Genomic DNA, 22,636 nt, shown 5'->3' with positions numbered 1-22,636 from the left:
GAAACAGTTATTATAGAGCAGGCAAAGTTATTTGCTTTCTTTGAGTGAAGGGATATAATTTATAAAGGACTGATTACACTCATCTGTTTTCTGGGTAGCCTGTAAGTTTACTTTACCACGGCAAGGCAGAATAACAGAGAAGTTGTGTCATGGGAGCCAAGTAAGATATTGTAGCAGTAGGAAATCCAATTGCCTTGTTTTACAGCCATTTGTCTCATCCGTTGTTTCTGTCAAATGATCATTTGAATCAAAAGCGTTTAAAGAGATTTTCTTCCTCTGCAGTAATGAGAACAACAGAGACTTTTGTGCTGCAGGACATTCCTACTAGGTCTTTCCTCCTCTAACATGGCTACCTGCCAGTCCTTGTTATTATTGAAAGTTGCTTCATTTAGTACATTTTATAAAGTGTCCCTGCCCAGCTTCGTGGCTGTCACTGAGGTTATGAGTCAAGAGGGAGAGTGGGAGCGGGAGCTCTGATTCAGCAGGGCTTAGCAGCAGAGAAGTTAAAACTGAGAGTGTTAGTGGGTAGCTTACTACTTCAAACCCTCTCTTTTGCAAGATATGTGTTTGAATCAAAAGAAAAATACAGTGGAAAGCATGTGTGATCTTTTTGCCTTACTCATTTTACCACATTGCTCCTGTCTTGCTTACTAATCGGAGGTTGGTAGCAACGTTCTTTGACTCCAGCTCTCAGAAAAAAGGGCCCTGTCTTGGAAGGAAGAGTCTAAGGGTTTCAGAAGCTCCCTCTGGAAGTCTGCAAGCCATTCCACGTTTGCTGTGCACTTCTGTCAAGCAGGGATCAAATAAGATGCGAGTGTCCTGGAATCAGCAAAACAACAGAGCCTGTTGGCTCCAGCACAGCTGGAAGTGGAGAAAAGATGCCTGTTCCTCTTCTCTTACATGGGTTTTTTCTGTCTCTTTCCTGATCTCCCTGTGAGGCAGACAGAGTGGAGGCAGTAGAGCAGCAGGAAAGAAGAAAGTGTGATAGTGATTGTCTATTCCACATCAGAGGACAATTTTGTAGTGTCCCTTTGCAATTAGAAGAACATGTGTCAAGCCTGATGTCTGCCAACCATAGTTCTGCAGCCCCTGGAGAAGTTTGTCTTATCAAAGTGCTTTTCTTTCCTAAACAGATAGAAGAGAAGACACTATCATTTCCAAGATCAGTTATTTGATTGAAGAAATAGGGCAGGATGTTGTTATAGACACATATATAGAATTACATTTTTATTTCTAGTTTTTCTGGCAGAAGCAGGGAGGATGAGGGAGAGAGCTACATTAATAACAGGTGTTTGTTGTCAGCATGATAAGACTCAAAAATCCTACAGTAACTCTGTATGCTACAGTAATTTTCTTGCAGGTCCAACAAAATATACCTTAGCAGTTCTAAGATACTTCTGAAATATTCCTTACCTTTTAGAGTCATCATTTTGAAAGTCAGTAAATCTGTGTGTACACTTTTGATATTTAATCACTGGAAGGGTTGGGGGCCCTTACACAGAACAGCATGGTCAGAGGAAATCAGTTTGAGAGCTGATTCCTTGCCTGCTGCATCTGGAGCCTAGTGGGGATGCTCTGGGGAACAAATGTAGATTTGGCTTTGGCTCAAGGGAGGTCCCCTGTCATGAGATGACATATGAAGGTTATGCATATAAGTACCAAACCCTTACACTCCCATACTGTGCAGCATTTCACAGCCAAGAGATAAACAGACTGTAGCTGTTTTAAAATAACAAGTATGTTTTTTTCTCTGTTCACTGGGCTATTAGGTTCCTTCTGTTTACTCCTGCCTTGAGTCATCTCCCAGGCTGGTGTGTCCTGTAAATTGGGTATGATACTTTCTGCCAGATATCACTTGTACCTGAAATGCTGGGCACTGCAGACTTTCTTTTAAAACCCTCATGAGTAATTGCCAAAAGGTCGTAGCTACAGTGCCCCAAACAAATGCAGGTTATGAATGGTCCTCTTTTTTAGCCTACTTTTCCTTTAAACAGGCCTGTTGGGTTTTGAGTACCTGCAGTTAAATGGTGTTGCTTTTGGCAGGGCTTGGTGAGCAAATGAGGCATAATCTCTCTGATCTCAGTGGTCTGGTCAGTCAGCCATGACATTCTCAGTGTCTTTTCTTTCTACACCCTGTCTGAACAGAGCCATAGCCCCGGCAGCACTCAGTGGGGTTGCCAAAGATTACCATGTGCAGTGAAGCAGCAGATGGCAGGACAGTGGAAAATATGCAGCCCCAATCCCTGGGTTCATGTGGGGTTCAGGGTTAAATTTCAGTGATTTCCCTCTCTGCTCCTCAAGCCTGTCAATAAACTGCCCTTTGAGAAATGAACTCTTTAGTGTGCTTTGGGAAACTATTTAAAGTTCAGTTTTGTCCAGTTTTGGAAGTGTGTTCTAGACTGAAGCAGAAAATTTAAGGGTTCTGTGGCTACAGCTGCTGAAGTCTTCCTCACCCTAGTGTGGGCATAAAAAAATTAGGTACATATGAGTATGTCCTGAAAACTATGAAAGGAGGGTAAAAGGAGCTTTGCAAACTTGATTGGCTCATAAACTGTGTAATGAATGAATGAGGAGTGCCTCCACAAACTTAAACTTGTACCTATATGTTTTGATAAAGTCGTTGTTTGCACTTTTGGTTTTTCTCCCCACAGGTTCCCTCTTCCTTATTCCTTGCATGGGATGGAGAGTTTTCACTGGAATGACTAGATGTTGTCTTGGGGTGGGGGAAGGTGGAATGGTGGGCAGAGAACAAGAAAAACATTCTTTCACAGCATATTTATTTACTCTATTGAGTGATTTCATCCCTTTTTGACTCTTCCAGGGTCTCATTGTTTCACAAATACCAAGATACTAAACTTTCTCAAATTCTTGTAACATTTTGGCATGTTACCTTCATTTGGGGTTCGGACGTGACATTAAGGCATGAAAAACCAAAAGAATCATTGCTTGATTGATTAGTTCATGTTCAGAATAAAAATCTCATCTATTTCCACTTTGAGCCTTGGCAACAAGCACATAGAGGAATTTGTGTCAGTGACTAAATGAGAATGTGAATTTAAGTGACTTTCTGAGCACCTTTTCAGAATCTGCACAAGAACAAGGCTTATGATCATTTCCTGGTACAGCATTAATCTGACTGAACTGTGCATCTATCATTTCTTTCTCTGAAGTTCTTTACCTTTGGTTAGCTTCAGGCTCCATAGGATCCTTGCCTACTTCATTTCTCACAAGACAGCAATTTTTACTCTCAGAGCACGTCTGGTCTCCAGACAGGGGGCTATCTATTAGGAAAAAGCTTACAGTATGATATCAGGAGATGTTCTGTAAAACTGTATCATTGTGCATTCAAAAACAAGAGTAAAACATGTAATCTTAGTTTTTGGTGCTAAAATTTACAGCTTTGTCTGGAGTATGTAGAGAGCATGTGTGTTTTTCTGAGTGCATGCACAGCTACCTATGGGGATATAAAAATGATGTGAAAGGTCCCACTAAAAACACAAAGCCAGGAAATTCAGAATTGGGCTAACTTTCTGTCCTGGTTTCACCCCATTGTGTTCAAGCATTGTAGACATCTCAGAACAGCAGGTGATCTGACTGCCTCTTGTGTTCCTAGAGGAAGTATAAACTAACTTAAATGGGAAATATCACAAAAACAGGATAACAATGAATTTCAGGAGTCCAAAAAGGAAGAAGTGTTCTTAAAAATACTGTTATTAAAACAGTAGTGAGCATTACAAGCTGAATGGTGGTAAATGGATGTATTATATAGACACTCTGTTTTTTTTACCATTGAATCACTTTCCAAAAGTTTTGTTTCACATTTTCTTGTGCAAAACTTTTGTGGTGATTGGACATGTTAATGGTGGTATGTTTAAGTTTGTCCTCTTCTTTGTAAATTTAAGTAATCTGACTTCAGCCAAACTGCACCAATTTATCTTGCCAGAAAGCTGAGTTCTCTGTGTTTATAGCTGTGTATTTATTTATATTATTAATTACACTAGAGAAACTCTATTCCCACAGAGAAAGAATTCAGGAGTGGGATTCAGTTTCAGTGGCAACATTAGTAAAAAGGAATATTCATTGAAATGTGTGAACATTTCAAAAAGCTGTTAGAATTTTACTCAATGATTATGTTCAAAATATTTTCTCACTAAATAAGGGTCCCTTTCTTTTTTTGGTCCTTTATTCATTTTAGAGTGAAAATTAGCAACATGCCCAGGCTTTGTCCCAGAGGGGAGTTTGCTCTCAGCGATGGCTTTTATGCAACCTCCTGACATACCCTTTCTGCCTGTGGGAGAGCTGCCTCTCTGTCTGGTGGCATTTCCAGTTTGGAGCTTGGTTGTGGAAGCTGCAGCACCCTTGCTTAACTTCAGGGTCCTCTGAGAGTGATCACATCCTGAGCTGCAGTAAGGACATAGATTTTATGGGAAGTTTAAGCAACCAGCAGTAACTACAGCTAGGTGAAATAATGTTTTTATTGGCTTTCTGAATAGAGGAGGTCGACACAGCTAGACCAAACATGGCCAAGTCCTTTGGACCAGAAGGGACATGCTGTCTTTGTTGGCTTGCAGTCTTCCTGGTGTACTGTCATTGTGTCTCTGCCTTTTCACCCCATTCTATTATTAAACTCTTAGGCCTTGGGGGCTTACTTTAGGGTTGGGTTCCCCCTGCTCCACACAATCAATCAAAGCTTTTTTTTACAGAGATTTGTTGTTAAAATACTGCATTTCAGGGTTGTTACTTTGGTTTTATCCAAAATAATGACTTCCAGCATTGTCTTGCTCCATCTTCAGCAGAACCACTTGTCCCTGTGCAAGAGCAGAGCTTGGGAAATGGGGACAGCAGGGACAGGGAGAGTAGGCTGAGAGCACCACGAGCTGATCTCATGCCCTGGGTTGCACACCAGCTTTTCTGCATGCCACAGCACACACTGCGAAGGTTTTTGTTTTGGCTCTTAATATCTGAGCCAGGTGTTTACTTGATTAGTTTGTTATGAGTCTGAGAGGGTGTCTGTAGCTGGAAGATTTCATCCTTGTACTTGAAACTGTAGAACTTTGAAAGTGGTGATATGTACATTGACTTGTTGGGATCATCAGTGCTGTTGGAGATGTATTTCTCACCGCATCCTAGCTGAGAATCCAACTATTCATAACATGGAAGATGAAAGGAAATGTAGCACCTTGCATTTTATGTACCTTGTACTAGAAGAAAATGTGCCTACTGTATTTGCAGAAGCTGATATTTCTTTTTTTTTGCTTCCCTCCAGTTATCACTGGCCCTCGCCTTGTTACTTCTTGGTGACCTCTTTCCCCTCGGCAGTTTCCAGCTCCCTGAAAAAATTATTCAGCTGTGTTTCAGAACCCCCTCTTGGTGATTCCAGGACTTCTGTTCAAATGGTGGTTTAGTAAAATCGAAACACATTTATCAAATAATATATTGAGGACTTAAAGGGTGCCTCAAGGACTACCGCTGTTGCAAAGCTAACCAGAAGGAAGTCCTAGGAGAAAAATTGTTGAGCAACAAAGCTCCAAAGGGAGGCACATGGATTAGGAACATCTTGAGTTATGCTGTATAAGTGTCAAACCCGTCTAGCACTGCTTTATTAGTTTGTGTGGGAGGCAGTTTCAAATAAGCTGCTTGGCTGTAGCCAGACCATTTCTCTTGCTCCAAGAAAATACATCAGCACTGACTCAGCAAATTTGCCACTGTGACTGGTTTCAGGGTTAGCTCTTGTTACAGTCTTTAACCTACAGTAAAAGTAAAGGAAAATTCTTTTTCCCGCTGACTTGAAGTGAAATGATACGTTTTATACTCGAGAAATTTGCACATTAAAAGTTAAGAGAATTATGGGTGCACAGAAAGTCATGGAAAACCCGTGCAAAACTTTGTTTACATCATGACCCACCGCAAACTGATGTCCCAGCCACCTGGGGAGGTTGAGAGACCAGCCAGATTTAGTCCCTCAGAGGTCAGAAGGTCCAAGAAACTGTATTAGTCAGTCATGTGTCAGCAGGTAAGATTAAAAGCCTTGCCTGCTTCATCTCAAGAGAGTGCGAGGGTAAAGGCTGAACGTCTCAGCTTGAACCGTCAAACAGCAACTTTTTTGATGTGCTACTGGTTGCTGAGAGGATGGAGGAGGGGAACAATAGGGAGAAAAGGAAAGGAGTGTTAAATTTAAGAGCACAGATGTCTGGACTGTGATAGCCATTAAACAAGGGAAGTTAAAATCACGGGGGTTTGTGCAAGTTGCCTAAGACGGCAGGACAATTCCATTTTGTACACGTGCTGGATTTTCCTTTTGGTTCCATACAGTTCTAGCTATTGTAGCACAAATTAAGCAAAGCATGTACTTAACTAAAATTGTTTACACAAGCTTTAACAATGTAAAGAGTCTGTACTGATGGGCAAGCACACTCATGTTTACCCACAGCTCACACATGCAAGGGCTTGTGTAATTCTGTGACAGCTGAAATTAGAGGTTTAATTCAATAACCTTCACTGTACAATTTTAAAAACACAGCTTCAATGAATGTTAGAAAATCAGAGTGGCTAAAGAAATCTACCTTTGTTTTACAATGTAGTGTATATGAACTGCGATTAAAAAAACCAAAGTGAACATTTTGGAGCAAAAGGTTAAGTTTTCTGTAAGCAAAACGCTGCTCTGTTTATGTAAGCACCATTAGCAACATAAACTTGGGAACAGGAATAACACTTTTACATATTGTTTTCAGTATTAATGTTTGGGTTTTCCTTTATAAGAATCTTTGATGCCTCACCTTTTCCTGTTCAGTGTACAGTTCCTGAGGGGAAAATATTTTAATTTAAGAAAAATTATATGGAGGAAATATACTAAAATAGCACATTTTAGCTAACCATTATTGCTGGTATATCAGCCTGTCCTTTGAACAACCCCATATGATAGATCCAAGAAGTGTAATTATTCCTCAACAGTGGTATTTTAATTGTGAAATCTAATAGCTTTGTGTTACACCCTACACATGCACATTGTCTGCTAATCAAACATCATTTTTTCACAGTCGCTTTACAGAACTGCTGCTGTGGTGCAGCCATAGAAATGATCCTGTCATTGTTTCTTTGAGAGGTGGAAACCTCTATCTGTTTGTATGCAGCACAGTCATGAGCAGTCTAAAGCCCTGATGACAGATGCCCAGTGGAGGGTTAGCACCACTGAGTCACTGGGGAGCGTGGCCTGGGCTGTGGCAAACACCTCCTCAGGTTCTCGTCCTTGGGTGGTGGTTGGTAGGTCTCTTCCCCTACTCCTGTGTCCCTTACTTTTTACAGAGCTTACTAGTTGTCCCCTGAAGCAGGCTTTGTTCTCTCTTTTCACCCACTGGGAAAAAGAAAAAATTTCCTACTCTCTGCGCTCCCTCCACACTTCTGTACCTTGTTGTTCCTCACAAGGCTGTCTCTCGCTCTCATTCTCCGCTCACATTTTAAAAGGCAATAATTTGTGTTCCCTCCATGCGTAGTTCAATGACCTCCTGTTGCCCTCAGCTGTCCAAATGTTCTCTGTGCAAGTGGATGGCAGGGGCAGAGGAGTTCTGGGGTTGGAGAGCATCAGCCCCCTCCACTGTCCTGCCCTCTCCTGCTGATTCCCACCTCTCAATGCCCTTATCTTTCTGCCTTAACCTCCTCATTTTTGAAATATTGAAGTATTTTAGTAGTGCATCTTCCATTATCTCAACAATGGGCACCCAAAGAATTGGTGCCACATTTCTGTTGAAAACTGGTGTGCTAATGGAAAATGGAACTAAGGAGAATTAGTGCAATTTGGTGTTTTAAAGGTTATAATGTCATATATGTTGTAATATCAATATATTATTAAACAAAATAATTCATTTTATATGCTGATTGATGCCTTTGTTAGCAGTATTTGAAGGAATTACTATCACATAACTTTATTTAAATCACAGATTTCAAAGTCACTTGATAAAGAGCGACAAATTTATCCTCGTGTTACTGGACCACTGCTTTCAGTCTGGGATCTGCAGATTTTTCTGTTACCTAATCATTTCCCAGGGAATTGATGAAGAATAACCTATTTGAAAATACTATTATCAGTAAAATTTCCTGTTAAGAGAAAGATACATGACCATTGGAAAATAGCTTGGGATATGTAAACTGAAAATATTTGAAAGACATTGCAAACATATTAAAAAAATCTGAGAAAACCACTGCCATAAGCTACTTTTAAAATTTTAAAGAACAGAGAAAATGATTGAACATATTATGATGAAAAAAGTATTTCCAGCCATGCTATACAGGATTAAAATTAAAGGATTAAAGCACTATATCTCATGTTTCAGGAAATAAAATGATTTATTGCTCCAGTCAGGAAGAAGTTTCCCATGCATGACTTTACAAGGAATTGCTTATGAATCATATCACACTTATTTCATATATATTTCATTTTGCAAAAATCTGATTGTGGACTTTATGGCAAGCTCATCCAAAGGTAGCTGTATTTGCTGAGTAAAAATTGATGACAAGCAGAAGAAAAAAAAGTCACTTTTAGCCATGATTTTCTCTTTATTTCTAAACAGTGGTGTTTCTACTTTGTGTAATTATTGTTGTGAAAACAATTAATTATTTTAAATTGTGCATGGATTCACAATTTAAATGCACCACTGTTTAAAATATATTAAGTAACTGCTCTACTACTTTTACCAAAATGCAATACTGTATCAGTGGTTTTGATCAAGAAACAGTTTAAAATTCTGTTTAAACTCAAAATATGGAAGGTTAATTTAAAGATATATAACTTGATTCTTCATTTGGTTTACAATGACAATAAACCCATTTGCTTTGGAATAATTGTTATTGATTTTCATCAGTGTAAAGAGTTTTAAGTCTTCTTTTCTTAGAAGATCTGGTGTCTTTTTTTTCATTGCACCTTGTTACAAAAAATTGAAAAGGTTCTTATAGAATGGAAATGATGAGCAATGTGAATTTTCAGGCAATCAAAACATTTTAATGATCTCATTAAATGTATAATTTACAACACATGTATGTTAAAAGAAATATGTTTCTCTGGGTTAGTAGAGTTGCTGGGTACACAATGTGTTTGAACATGTTAGGCTTCCACTAGAATCTATGCCAGAACTGCAAAAACTTGGAGGGAAAAAACTGCAGAGTTTCAACCTTTTTCTTGTGTCAGTATCTTCAGAGACAGAAACTTTTTAATCATATTTTATGCAAAATGAAGAAAAAAGGTGTTACGAGAACTTGGTAGATTTTTCTAGGACTGCATCTCATTTGATAGCTAAGGACTGCTATTGAATTCTGTAAGATTGATTATCATTCTATCATATTGCAAGGATTAATAATGGATTTTCTTAGGCATGCAACAGCTAGTTTTACAGGGAGAGCCGTTTTCCTTAGACCACAGTTTTATCATTAGCTGGGTTTTGTATTTGCAGTCTTGAGAACTTGGAAAATGAGGGTTCTTGAAAAGAAACAGATGCTACAATAGTGGTTCTTAAAGCTTCTTCGTCCATTTGGTTGCCTCTTCTAAACCACAATATCCAGAGAAAAACTCCTATTTAAAACAGGCAGTTCCCTGATGACTCACAAAGGCTGGAACCCCAGTGCTGTAAAAGGAACGGGGTGCTGATCCAGAGACTAAGAATTTTTTTTTTCTGTCTTGGGGCAATCCAGCATTGGAACTGTAGGTGCACTAAGACCATGCCTTCTAAACAATAGTTTTCAATGTGTATTAATGAGAGATGTGTCCAGCTTTCAAAATTGCATCTTTGCCAGATGTAGGCAGCATCCTTCTGGAAGGAATGAGCTGTTTTCCACCCTGAGCCAGGCAGCACAATGGGTGACAGGTCTGGGATGGAGAGAAAAGCTATTGCATTATATCTCTGCTATTTCTTTTCATTGTAGTATTGTTCCTGCAGTGGTTTGGCGACAAGTTATATGTTTTGCAGATAGGTCTGCTTGATGAGGAATCCTTGCTTTAAATCCTTTCTAGGGTAAATCAGGTTTGTAAATCAGACCTTATGGTTCCTATTGGAATGTGAACGATCTCAAAGGGATGGCTTGGGTTTTGAAAACAAATCTAAGCTAATACCCAGTGTTCCTGAAAGAGCTGTTAATATCATGAAAACTGTTGTTAAAGTCCCCTTTTAAAATGTAAGAACTTGTCAGACCTTCTCTTAAGTAGAGCTGCTTGGAACAGCTGAAATGTCGCACCCAAGCATCCTCTGCTAGGTCTGGCCATATCTCTTCTGCCTGGCCACATCTTTAATGCTTCATTGCAGCGATTCCAATGCTGCCAATCACAATGCAAACCAGAGCATAATGTGGCCCATCATGGTTTTGATGTATTTGCTGCATAGATAACTATGCAAGGCAGTTAGCCCAGCATGCTTGGCCCTACCAACAGCAAGAATGACTCTCCTCAGGGTTCCTGCAGGAAAGTGAGCTCCCAGACATTTGCCACCCACAAATTTTGAAAAGGTGTTCAAATAAGTCAAAATTCATCAACCATGTAACCGAGTTTTTAACAGTCCACATTTATTTGTACTGGGTGTGAGCAATGAGTTGTGTTTTATAAAACCTCTCTGAACTGAGGGAGCAGTGAAGAGCTAGGAGACAAATATGGGACTCTGACATCTCTCTTTCCCACCAGTCTAAGGTAGCTTCTGCCGCTATCACCAACACAGTTCCAGGTGAATTAGCAAGGTTAGTAGCATAACAAATTAGGCTTTATTTGCCTGTGATAACTGGTGGCATTTTAGCTGCTGCATCACCTTGATCCAATGAAAATCAACATAAAGGTTAGCACACCAGCAGCTCTGATGATACTCTTCCTGGCACTGAGCGGCTATTTTGTGGAGAAAAACGCTCTTGTGTGTTCAACATTAGCAAGTCTTCACTACCTCTTGATGAAGAAGGAAGCTAACCATTTCTGTGCCTCAAAAGGTCCTTTGTATTCGGTTATACAAACGCATGTGCAGCGTTTTGCCTGGACCTTTTAGATAGAATCAGTCCTGAGGAAAAAGACATTCCTTCTGCTAAATTTCAGACCAAAGCAATGTCATAGCCAAATTGCAAACCTCTAGGACAGGGCTTTTTAGTGGAAATGCTGACATAGTCTTAACAACTTTGTATGACTCCAGCGGGCACCAGCCTAAATTCTAGTTATGATGTGCATTTAATGGCATGGGATCAAACACAGAGTGTAATGGGATATTTTAAGATACTGTGTTTGAAGGGAATAAGTACTTAAACATTATTTATGAACCATATCATTTAAATGCTTCTGAAATGTGCCATTCAGTCCTTGGGTGCATGAAAAAATTTTCTAATTGCATTTCTCAGAATGAACAGTAGCATAGTTTTCTTCCACAGCTTTAATGCTGAGGCATTTCCAAGAAGAGGGTTGGTATTATTTAGTGGAACCCTTACTAAAATATCTCTGTAAAATTAAGGTTTTCATTTTTTCATTGTGGTGCTCTCTAGTTTTTCAGTTCAGCCTTTTGAGGAATATTCTGATTTTTCTTGGAGAATATCTTTGAAGATTGTTTCTCTCTAGTTAACAGTGTCTCTTCAAGAGGACAGCAGTTACTAGTATTTGTTGTGCTCTGCTAGGCAAATCAGCTCTTTATTGTGTGTATCTTTTATACAATTAAAGTTAAATTGATAGCATAAAAGTTTTTCTCTCACACAACCTAATGTGCTGCTTTTTTTTTTTTACTTTTTTTTGTAATGCTGAGGAAGAATTTGCTCCAAAAGGGGAGTTGACATTCATTAGTTGTGCAGGTTGACAGTAAAACTTGCTTTAATGCAGATGGTGACTAGAACTCTCATTGCTTTTGCTACAAATGGGAATGTAGTGTTGAAAGCAGTCAGTTTTCTTTATTACTCAGTTGCAGCCTGGAACTTTAAAACATCTACTTTATTCCAGAAAGAAACCTGTTCCTTCAGCTGTTATTTGCTGAATAAAAATCCTAACTGAAATAATTTTGGTGCAGAAGGTTTCAGAGCTAGTAAGTTTTAGCCATTGGTTGAATCGGTTTTTAATTAATTAGCAATAATCTGTGAGAAGGTCTCAAAGCATTTTGGTAAGTTAAAAATAGAAACAATCTTTGGAGAGGTACCAGTCTGGCTAAGCCAAAAAGACTCTGTCACTGACTTCTGTTAAGCCAGAACTCCACTCCTGCTGTAAGCCTGTCCAGCCAGGAACAGGAGAACCCCAGTACTTGGCTTTCAGAAGTTCAAATAGCAGAGTCACAGTGCTGGTACCGGCCAACTCTTGAGGAATTTGCTTTGAAAAAGACTATGGAGTATATCTTGTTTCTGAAAGTTTGCAAATCACACTGTTTAGGAAGCTTAATTTATATACAAACACCTTTTTCAGGGGATATGGAAATTATATGATTTTCATCTTTTAAAGAACAGGTGCAAATTGATGATATATTAGGATATATAAATGGCTAATAACTGGAATTGCAATTAGTTCAGTGGTTGATGAAAATTTAAAATTCTATCTTAATCCTGTGGTAAGGTCTGACTTTAATTTAAGTTCTTCATTCCACATGATTCTTACAGGTGTGCTTTTTTTTTTACTTTTAGTAGAGTCAATTGATACAGAAAAGTAGTGTGGTGCTATTGGCATTACGGGAAAAACCAGTAATGTGAAAAAGACACTTAATGTTGTTTAATAATGCTGCAACCTTCTGTTTGATTGACAGGAAACAGAACATATTGAGATGTGTATCTAAAGAGCAGAGTTTCATAATGAAAAAAACTACATGTATGCACTGAATGTATAAGCTACACTTTTGAGACTTTAGAAATTTGCTAAAAGCACTTTACAACTACAGACATTTTCACTAAGTCTCCTGTTTTTCATTTGGAGGAGGTATCATCTGTCACCATTTAATCATATCTGGTTTTAGCTATTAAAAAGGCATGTAATTTTAATTTTTGTGGCTCATTAGTGTGCAAATGCCAATGGGCCTAAACTCCTGGTCTAAATTCAAATCCCTCTGCTTTTGAGGAGACTGTGACCACCTTTTAGAAACACAGCCACGATAATCTGAAATCAGTCTGAAAATAAGTAACCAAAAAAAATTGTTTTGAGCAACTCCACTGAAATGGGTACACAAATTTTCCAAAATACTGAAATATAGTAAAATAAAATACAGTCTTCTACTGAAAAAGTTGTAATCACAATTTCATGATCTAACTGAATCTGGAGGACTAAGAATCCCCAAAAACTAGAAAAGTATAATGCATTTAGCCATTGTAGTTCCTTGGAGAATACATAGTATTTGCATTATCTCAATTTTTTTATTAATAAACACATTTATTTAGATAGTTGCATTCCTTGAAAAAATAAATTAAAAATGAAAAAAGAAACTGAAACAGAAAAACTTGAGGGTGGTCTAAGATGTCTGTCTTCTTTATGTAACCTTTTGCATTTTGTGTTTAAGAACTGACATTCCAAATGATTTTCTTTGGCTTAATGCCTGGAGTGAATACTGAGGCAGCAAATTAGGAATGCTTAAGAAGTCCCACAAAGAAAGATGTTTGCTGTGAAAGTGCAACTAATGTGACACTTGCCCTGGAAGCGTCCTAGCTTGCTCAAATGATAAAAGATGGTGTGGGTCTGTGTGGTGCAAGGGGAGTGAGTGGGGGCTGAAAGTGCCATGTGCTGAGCTGCACGAGGTGTCTCCAGAGCTATCTGCCCCTGTGACAATGCTTTATTTCTCCTCCAGGGGCTAACTTTGTCACTCGGAAGATCAGCCGCTCGGTAGCCAAGATTCACCTTGGGCAGCTGGACTGCTTCAGCCTGGGCAATCTGGATGCTAAGAGAGACTGGGGCCACGCCAGGGACTACGTTGAGGTAAGCTGTGGGATTTTTTCTGAATCATCTCTGTGGAGGGGATAATGCTTATTGCTGTAACTTCAGGTTATGGTCCACAGAGGGCTACCTCAAGATTTTTTTTTTTGCCTATTGAGGTCTGTTAACTTTGTCTTGCTCTTGACTTCAGATTAGGGAATTTAGTAACACAGCAGTCTACCCCAGGCATGACCTGAACAGAAAAATAAATCTTTGGGTTTACATTCCTTGCCTGAATTCCTGGGGAAGGGGTCTGACTACAACGTGGTTCTATTTTAGAGTGTTTCTTCAATTCTTTTGACAAATTTTATGACTGATAAAATGACTTGATTTCAGCAAGATGCAGAATCACCTGAAATGAAAGATGCTGCTGGAGGTTGGTGACCTTTTTTTAGTAAGGCAAAAATTAGGCCTGTATCAATGATCAAAGCCCTCTTTGATTATATGTTATAAAGAAGCATCACAAGATAGTTGTGATGGCAGGTATTGGAACACATAAGCCTGCACTTGGTGTTTGAAATGTCTGTAGTCAGGATTTGCTTCTAATTTTATTCTACCCATCTACTTAAGCAGACAAACAAACAATGCCCCTGTATTGTATTACAAGGAGACATGAATGACCATGTAGGAAATATTGTCTTTTCCCCAGGAGATTTTTGTCCCCATTTTGGTGCTTAAAGATTTCCTGTGGTCATTGGACTATTTCTGTCTTTTAATAATTCCTTGCTGGGAAACCGGATTTGACTTCACCATTCATTGATGTAGTTTAAAAAGATGACGACTGTTTGTTTTGGTTTCCTATATTACAAAGTAAGAAGTATCTCAGTGGGCAAAAGTCTTGATTTTTATCATAAATTGAGACTTTAAAGGTCGAGTAAAAGCTGAGCTCTCGAATCTTCTTTACAATCAAAAAGAGCAAGAAAACAAAATCATAATGCTTCTCTAAACTGATGTCCTGGATGACATTAGAAAAGGTAAACAGCCATACTGCCTTGGTATCAAAAGGGTTACATCAAGCAAGTGAAGAAGGTGATTTTTGGCAGCCAAATGAAGTTGTCTTAGGTTCTGTGCTGCGTTTGTGTGTGAGATGTTAAAAGCATCATGAGTGTAATGACTGTGCCTCCATGGCTATGGTTTTATGTTTGTGGCTACAACATTGGTTGAAGTAGTTAAACCAGTAAACCATCCCAGTCATCTTTTTAATGCATAAAAGGATGATCATGAGTTATCACCAAGCCTCAACTGAGAAGAAGTAAAAGGTAAGTCAAATAAAATGATCAGTCGCATGAAAATAATGAATATGATTTGTTAACATGCATTGGATATTTCATAAAGACTTCAGCTATGACATTCCAACAGAAATTACACTAGGTCATAAATCATGGGATGAATCCTAAAGTCTTCTTCTCTAAGGGAAATCCTAAATAACTCCCTTGTGCCTTCTGGGTTAGACCCTTGTCCTGTGTTCACAGAATCACAGAATGGGTCGGGTTGGAAGGTACCACAGCAAATCTGGTCCAACCTTCCTGCTCAGGCAGGATCATCCTAGAGATCATTGAACAGAATTGTGTCCAGACAGTTCTTGCATATCTCCAGTAAGGGCAACTCCACAATCTTTCTGGGAAATCTGTTGCAGTGCTCAGTCACCTGCACTGTAAAGAAGTTCTTCTCATATTCAGGTGGAACTTCCTGTGTGTCAGTTGCTTTTTTTTGCCTCTTGTCCTGTTGTTTGGCACACCAAGAGCCCGGATTTGTCCTTTTGACACTCCAATACAGATAAACACTGATGACATTCATCCCCTCTCTTCTTGAGGCTGAGCAGGCCCAGCTCCCTCTGCCTGTTGAGGCTATCATTCAACCCTTAAAAATCAACAAGTAAATCCAGAAGGATGAATAGCTTTCAAGGCCTTTGGCCTCCAGAAAGAATGTAGTTGTCTGAGGTCTATGGCACGAACACATGTTTTTTTGTGCAAGTAGCATTCCAGGCCTTTCAGCTACACATCTTGGGCCTGTCCCAAAATCTTCTGGAAAGAATTCCTTGCTAAAATATAGTTCATCTTGAGTATTTCTCATCCCAGAGAGATATCATCCCTTCAGATGATGGGAGAGTTATTATCAATTCTCTAATTCCCTGCGTATTATGGAAATATGGTTACAGGCAGCCTTCTAATGGGTAAAAAATAGGGTAACTTTAAACTGGAAATAAACTATTATTTGAGGCTTTAATGGACTGGAAAGTAGGGCTTAGAGATTTAACATTGTTCAAATAAATGCATAATATGTTAGAAAGCATGATCATATTTACAAGCATTTTGGGAGCTTCCTTAAGCATATGGCTGAACACATAGGGATATATCTTATCCTCTCCATATGTAGCTTTAAATCCCATAGATATTAATACAAGTAACACATGTGCATATAGACTAGACCATGTACTGTGTTTCCTTTCTTCTTATTTCCTTATTAGGGATAATAATAAAAACCGTAAATACATTCCTTTTTGTTGTTTTATGAAATATTATGGGTCAATTCCTGATCTCACAAAGTTTATGAGCCAAGCCATTGACTTCATGGAGAAACAGTATCCTGTATGTGTTGGACTTGAGAACATCTGATGGTCACACAGCACAAGCAGAATTCATGACTCTCGAGCTTTGATTATATGAGTTCATTTGACTGCCACTGTGGTTTTGGGCAACCTCCTTTGTGCACAGTAAAGCATGGAAGCATTTACCTGCACTGAGGCATGTAGGTGCCCACTGAGGGATGGGCTGAGGGTAGTTTGGTAGCAAATGATTCAAAAATCTGGGGTTTAAACATGGTTTAAACATATCAGTAGAGAATAGTTGGAAAATGTATTTGATCAGGATTTTGACCTGGCACTTGAACTGCCACCTGCAGCAACAGGGTACAGCAGCATTGTGCTGGTGAATGAAAACTGGGAAGTCCAACTCACTGGAAAGAAAGGATTCCATTCAGTGTTTAAAGAGAACAGAATAGAAAAATGTAAGCATTGAAAATGCTTGGTATGGGATTATAAATTTTAACCTAAAATTAGTAACTCTTAACATATTGGCAGAAATTGTTGCTGCCTCCTGCTCTCCCTTTCTCCATTATTTATTTTGCTGTGAGCCAGCACAGGTCTCATGAGATTGTACTAGAGATGATGATCAATGCCACTGAGTTGGAAGAGGTGAAAAGCAATACATCAGTGCTATCGACATATGAATCTTCCGTGTACTATTTTGCTTTGTGAGGATAACATACCCTTTATTTGTTGCAGACTATCTGCCAGGTATTTTCAATTATTGGCACAACAACAAGCCTTAAGTTTGCTGAGTACAGGGGAAGAATCATCCTGCTGGCCACACTGTTGCTGGTACAGGCCAAGATGCCATTGGCCTTTTTGGCCACCTGGATGCACGAGCCTCCGTTCAACAGCTGAGGTTTTTCCTGCCTTTCCCTCAGTTTCCTCTTTATCACCTGCTGATGCTCAGGTTGCCTTCTGCAATTGCACTGCCCATACCTCAGTGTTGTGCAAACAGCAGAAATACTGCACTGAAGAAAGCTGTGGAGAAGCCCCTCAATCTTGATCTTACAAAACTAAAAGAACAAGTCAAAGGTAACAGTTTTAATAGTCTTTAGGTATTCATAGAGATCAGAAATATTGTCTCTTGCCTTCAATAGAAATCCAGCAAGTACGTCAAGCAGTAATTACAGAGGACTCATAATTGGGTCATAATTGGCTCCAATTCAATTAATTACATGTCTAGTCAAAAGTTTAAAATTAGGTGTGTGCCCATATTCATGGTGAAGTTGGGGTGCATTTGATATTCAGAATGTATGGGAATCGGCTTCCATTAATTTGTATTTAAATAATGTAAAAGAAAACAATCAAAGCAAAAGAAAACTGTTTATAAATAAGTACTATAGTAATTTATTGTGCAGACCAATCAAGCATATTAAGAAACTGTGAAACTGCTTAAAGAGAAAATTTCTATCTTATTTTCTTTTTAATTGGCTTTAGTGCTGATTCATACGTAAATCTGTAATTAAAAGCACAAGAAAATACACAGCCATTTTTATTGTCTTAGAGAATTCTGCACATGTTGAAATTTAGATAATAAAATCTAATCTTTGTTTAAATCTTTAGTCAGCATCACCTGGTCTTTTATAAATTATTTTTCTACTTGCCATTCTAATAGGCAGAAAATGACCCTTGGAAACAACAGCTACCACTGCTGTTGTGGGAAATCCCTTCTTGTATGTTTGTGCATAAGTTTAAATATAAAAACTCTTGCCAGACAGAATTATTTGGAATTTTACTTTACTCTTGTGCATAAGAAAAAGAGCCAGCCAGCAGGAGTATTGGCTGAGGATTTCTACTTTTGTTTTGTTATTTTCTTGTAGCATTAAGGATATGTTGTCTTCTGAGATACATTTCACCTTAGTCTGCTAAGACTTGAAGTTTTTTCTGAGTAATTCTTTCACCATCCCAGCTGAATTCTTGTTTGTGAGGGTCTTGCTTTAGTAAGGACTGTTGGTTATAAAAGGAAAGTCAGTTGTATCTGTCTGTGTAACTATCTATGCCTCATATAGTTATGAGATTGCCTGATGAACTTAAGGCGTGTTTTTAAATGCAGATTGCCCTTTTGATATGGACTGAAGTGAAAAATGCTTTTCCTTTCTTACTGCTTAGTTTTTATGTTTAAGGTCAATATCTTCTAATAAAAGTTAGAAGATGAAATAATTTTAAACCCTCAGTGATGGGCTTGTTTCAGGATTAGTGTATAGCTATCCAGGTAAAGTGTATTTTGTGCATTTCCAAATACACAGAACATTTTCTTTCCATCAACTTGTCTGAGGTGACTTAACTAATGTCTCTAGTAGGCCGAACTGATCTTCAAATTAAATCAAATCTGCTCCAGTTGAGGTGATTATGCACTGAACTGCTTCCATCTAGGTGAAGTAATTGTGAGAGCATCAGAACTTGTAAGAACCTTCAGGAGAAAAGTTTGATAGTCTGTGCTCCTTTGGAACAACTACTGAACATTCATAAAACTCTTGACAGGTACTTGCTGAAGCAGTACCTTTTCTAGAAGCACATGTATCAAAGAAAATGAGACAATGAACATTCAAAAATCTTTAATGTAGAACTAAGTCTCATGCTGAAATGTTTTTGAGAAAGCAACATCTTCCCACAGGAAGTATGCTCTTGCCAAGGGCAGAATATTTTTTGATTTCCTCATGTAAATATTTAGGACTTGTGGAGATAGGTGTCCAAGATCAAGGAAGTGACATTTGACCACAGTAATAAGTTCAATCATCCACCCAAACAGTGACCCAGTTCTCAGGATAGAATACAGCCAAAAGTGGTCACAGCGCAGTCTCAGCTGGTTTCAAGTCAAAGATGTGAAGTTCACCCAGAGCTGACCCACAGGCACTGGCACTGGAATAGAGGCACTTCTTCTTGACACAAAAGAGTGCTGGAGGAGCAGATCCAGAAATAATTATTGTCTTCCCTCTGATTGAGTCTATAGGTAAAGACACAGATGAGTGGATTTCCAAGGTCGATTCATGGCATTGTTATTTTAGTAAATTATTTGTACGTGTTGCACCTCAACTGAAATATTCCAACCCTACAAAAGAGCTTGTCTTGATATGAAGTGGTAGATGGTGTCACACTGTTTGGTGTCACCAAACAGGTGTCTCCCCACCACGTCTCTCAATCCGAATCAAAATACAATTCTGTGACACAACGATGTAATTCCTCTCTCTTTATTGCTGTCCAGGTAGGCTCCATCAGGCTGCCTCGGTTCTGTAGGGCACCCGTGGCCCCACTTGACTTCTGGCTTCAGAAATCACTTTTATTTCTCTGCTTTTAGTTACAACCTTACGAGTGGGACTGAAGACCAAACATTTTCCCCAAGGCTATATCTGTGCAGTGCCAAAAGGAACCACCACAAATTATTGGCATATAGTGAAGCTCTCCTCAGTGTACATTTTTTCTCCATTCTCCCATACAAGCAGAGAAAAGATGAAATTTATATAAATATGTTTTCTGTTCACTAGAGCATGATTTGGTGCTAGCAAAATGTAGGTGTAATTCTCAAACATCTTCTTTCAGTTTTTTAAAATATGAGCAAAGCTTCCCTTATGAAGATAGAATGTTTTTTAGAATAACTGTGATAGGGAAAGATTTCTTTTTTAATGCTAAATAAAGGCTTACATTTTGGTAAATAGCACTGCACACTAAAAGACTGTATAATGCATTTCTTTCAGTGTATGTAATTTAGATTAGACTTCTTGACTCTTAGAAATAGTTGCAGTTCTCAGCAGAGAAACACACTATCATCTTAATTTTACTCATGTGGATGATGTCTACAATGAAGAAAAACAAACCCAAACCAAGTCCTTTGTGGTTTTTGAAATGCTGAAGTCTGCAAATAATATGATTCTAAATAACTACAGCATAAATGGGAAAATGTGAACACCCTTTATTCACGTATGCATGCACACACGTGTGCATGTGAATGTATGATTCTGTATATGGATGATTTTTGTGGAAATTGCTTTCAATTTTACATAGTTTGAGAGGTTCATTATGTGCTATTTCTTTAAGTTGAAGATGATTGATAATAAGGGATTGTACAAGAAAGTAAGTAGCTTGTTGCAATAGACACGAATGGTCTCCATAGTTAAAACATAAAATGAGGCAAGGAAAAGTTCTTAATTACAATGTGTAGGTGTTCTGTCTAATACACATCATACGGCATTGATTCCAGCAGTGGTGCACTGTAAGTCCAATTTTAAATGTTGTTGTTGCTAGACCTTTCAGAAAACTATCCTAGTCTTTTTCAGAACTGTAGCATCATTTTTCCCTTTTTATTTTCTTGCAGACATATTTTCTGTGAGGGAAACATATGTAAATAAATTTTTTTCTTATTTACACAGATTTTAATTTAACTTTCTTTTTCAGCACTTTCATGTTTGACCTATTAGTGTTTTTAGGCTTTACAAAGCCAGAAAAAAGTGCTTTCCTCAGCAAAACCATCTGGTTCAGTTTCCTGTGCCTCAACAATGATACATGTATTATCAGGGCCACCCCGGTGGTTTTCTAAGTGGTCTTGTTACAGTGGTGGTCTTACAATTCAATTGGAGTGATGGAAAGGTTAGACTAAGGCTTCTTTCAAGTATAAGGTTTCCAAACTGATAAATTATGTATTGTTGTCATACTTCCAACAGTGAACTATTTTGCCGTTGTGACTTGAATGAGGTATCTCTTCCATCAAATAACACAATTACAAGAAACCTCCTGACAAATTCTGCTTTTGCAGCCTATTCTTGAGAAAACCAAATTAAGGCACTTTGCATATATAACTGTAAATATGGGCTGTATTCCTATGGTTTTAGTTTTCTGCTTTGACTGTCAATGTGTGAAAACCCAGGTAAAATTGTGACAGGGTCCATATTTAGAAGCTATCCTTTCCCTTGTTCTAAGGCCTGTGGAAGGCAGATGGGTGTCAGCAGAGAGACTACACATTGCAGATAATGCACCATCATTGCAGTCCAGCTCTGTGCATGCTGCAGGACAAGATATACTCATTAGCAGGTGGCAATATAGCACCAGGGTGAAAAAAAGACAGACTAAAAAAACCCACAAAACCAAAAGGTCTGTTCCACCTTCCAGTCAGCCTTGTGGGTTAACATGGGATAACTTCAGGTGAGACTCTGGGAAAGAGATGAATCTCAGAGGGAGATGGGATTGTCTGGACCTGGGAGTGAATGTACCAGACAGCCTGCTCAGGGCTGCAGCTGTGCCTGGAGGGAAACCACTGCCTCATCACGGGATGGAGCATGTTCACCATGGAGTGAATCTTCACAAAATTTAACAGCAAAGGACTCACAAGTCTCTCTTCAGTGTTTGTAAATCAGGATTTTACCTTTTTTTAAAATTTTTTCCACCGTAGTCCGCCCAAAGCTTATGAGTTGGACAAGTTTAAGGCAAATGTGAAGGAAATGTTCTTGTAAACATTCTCTAGGCTTTTGCATGCAATATTTCAAATACTGACTCTACAAGAAAACCCCTAGTACATGGAAAAAATATTGACGTTTAATACAAATTAAATGTATTTTTTAATTAGCTGAATCAGTTCAATTGATATTTTTCCTTCCTTTCTTTTCTCTTTTTTCCCATCATCAGTGGGGGGAATAAAGAAAGAAAAAACCTAACCAGGTGTGGCCACATTTGAACTCAGAATTTTTTATTTTTCAGTCAGTTGGTATTTGGCAACATTTTAAAGAATGGGAAGCAGTGTATTTTATTGGTAAATGTTAGGCAACATTAATAACAGGTACTGCTACCAGCCCCACCTGTAATAACCCAGGTAGTTTCTCTTTATTAACTAATCTAGGATTTACAGATTTATTTGAAGCTTAGAATAGTGCACCACATTCTGAGAAAGCTCTATAGTATAGTTGGTTTGAATTTTAATAAGGGGGAAAAATCCCTTAAAACAGATCATTAAAATTTAATGGCAACATTTTTAAAACCCTATAATGGTTCAATTTACACTGGAAGTCAAAAATAGTTAATGGTGTTGTTATGTCTGTGTGGTAACATCCTTGCCATAGAATAATTGTTTTCATTTGAAATCAAGCCAATAAAATATCATAGGCAATGCATTCCCAGAAACAAAGTTTTTAGTCCTCCAACTTCAGGTCATTTCACTGAAAGAAGAAATGTTTCAGATAAATTAA

General features: G+C 38.4%; 1 protein-coding gene across 2 annotated transcripts in view; it reads left to right on the top strand.

Moving 5' to 3' along the window:
- GMDS (GDP-mannose 4,6-dehydratase) overlaps window positions 1–22,636 on the top strand; it is a 407,881-nt gene that overhangs the window by 168,031 nt on the left and 217,214 nt on the right. For both annotated transcript variants that reach the window (XM_059488226.1, XM_059488218.1), the window contains exon 7: window positions 13,752–13,879. In XM_059488226.1, the coding sequence (XP_059344209.1) occupies window positions 13,752–13,879 (128 nt within the window). The remainder of the gene's footprint in view (window positions 1–13,751; window positions 13,880–22,636) is intronic.

This window comes from Ammospiza nelsoni, chromosome 1 (genome assembly GCF_027579445.1).
Source record: "Ammospiza nelsoni isolate bAmmNel1 chromosome 1, bAmmNel1.pri, whole genome shotgun sequence".
NCBI lineage: Eukaryota > Metazoa > Chordata > Aves > Passeriformes > Passerellidae > Ammospiza > Ammospiza nelsoni.
Note: the sequence above shows the minus strand (reverse complement) of the source record. Positions and strands in the feature narration are given on the sequence as shown.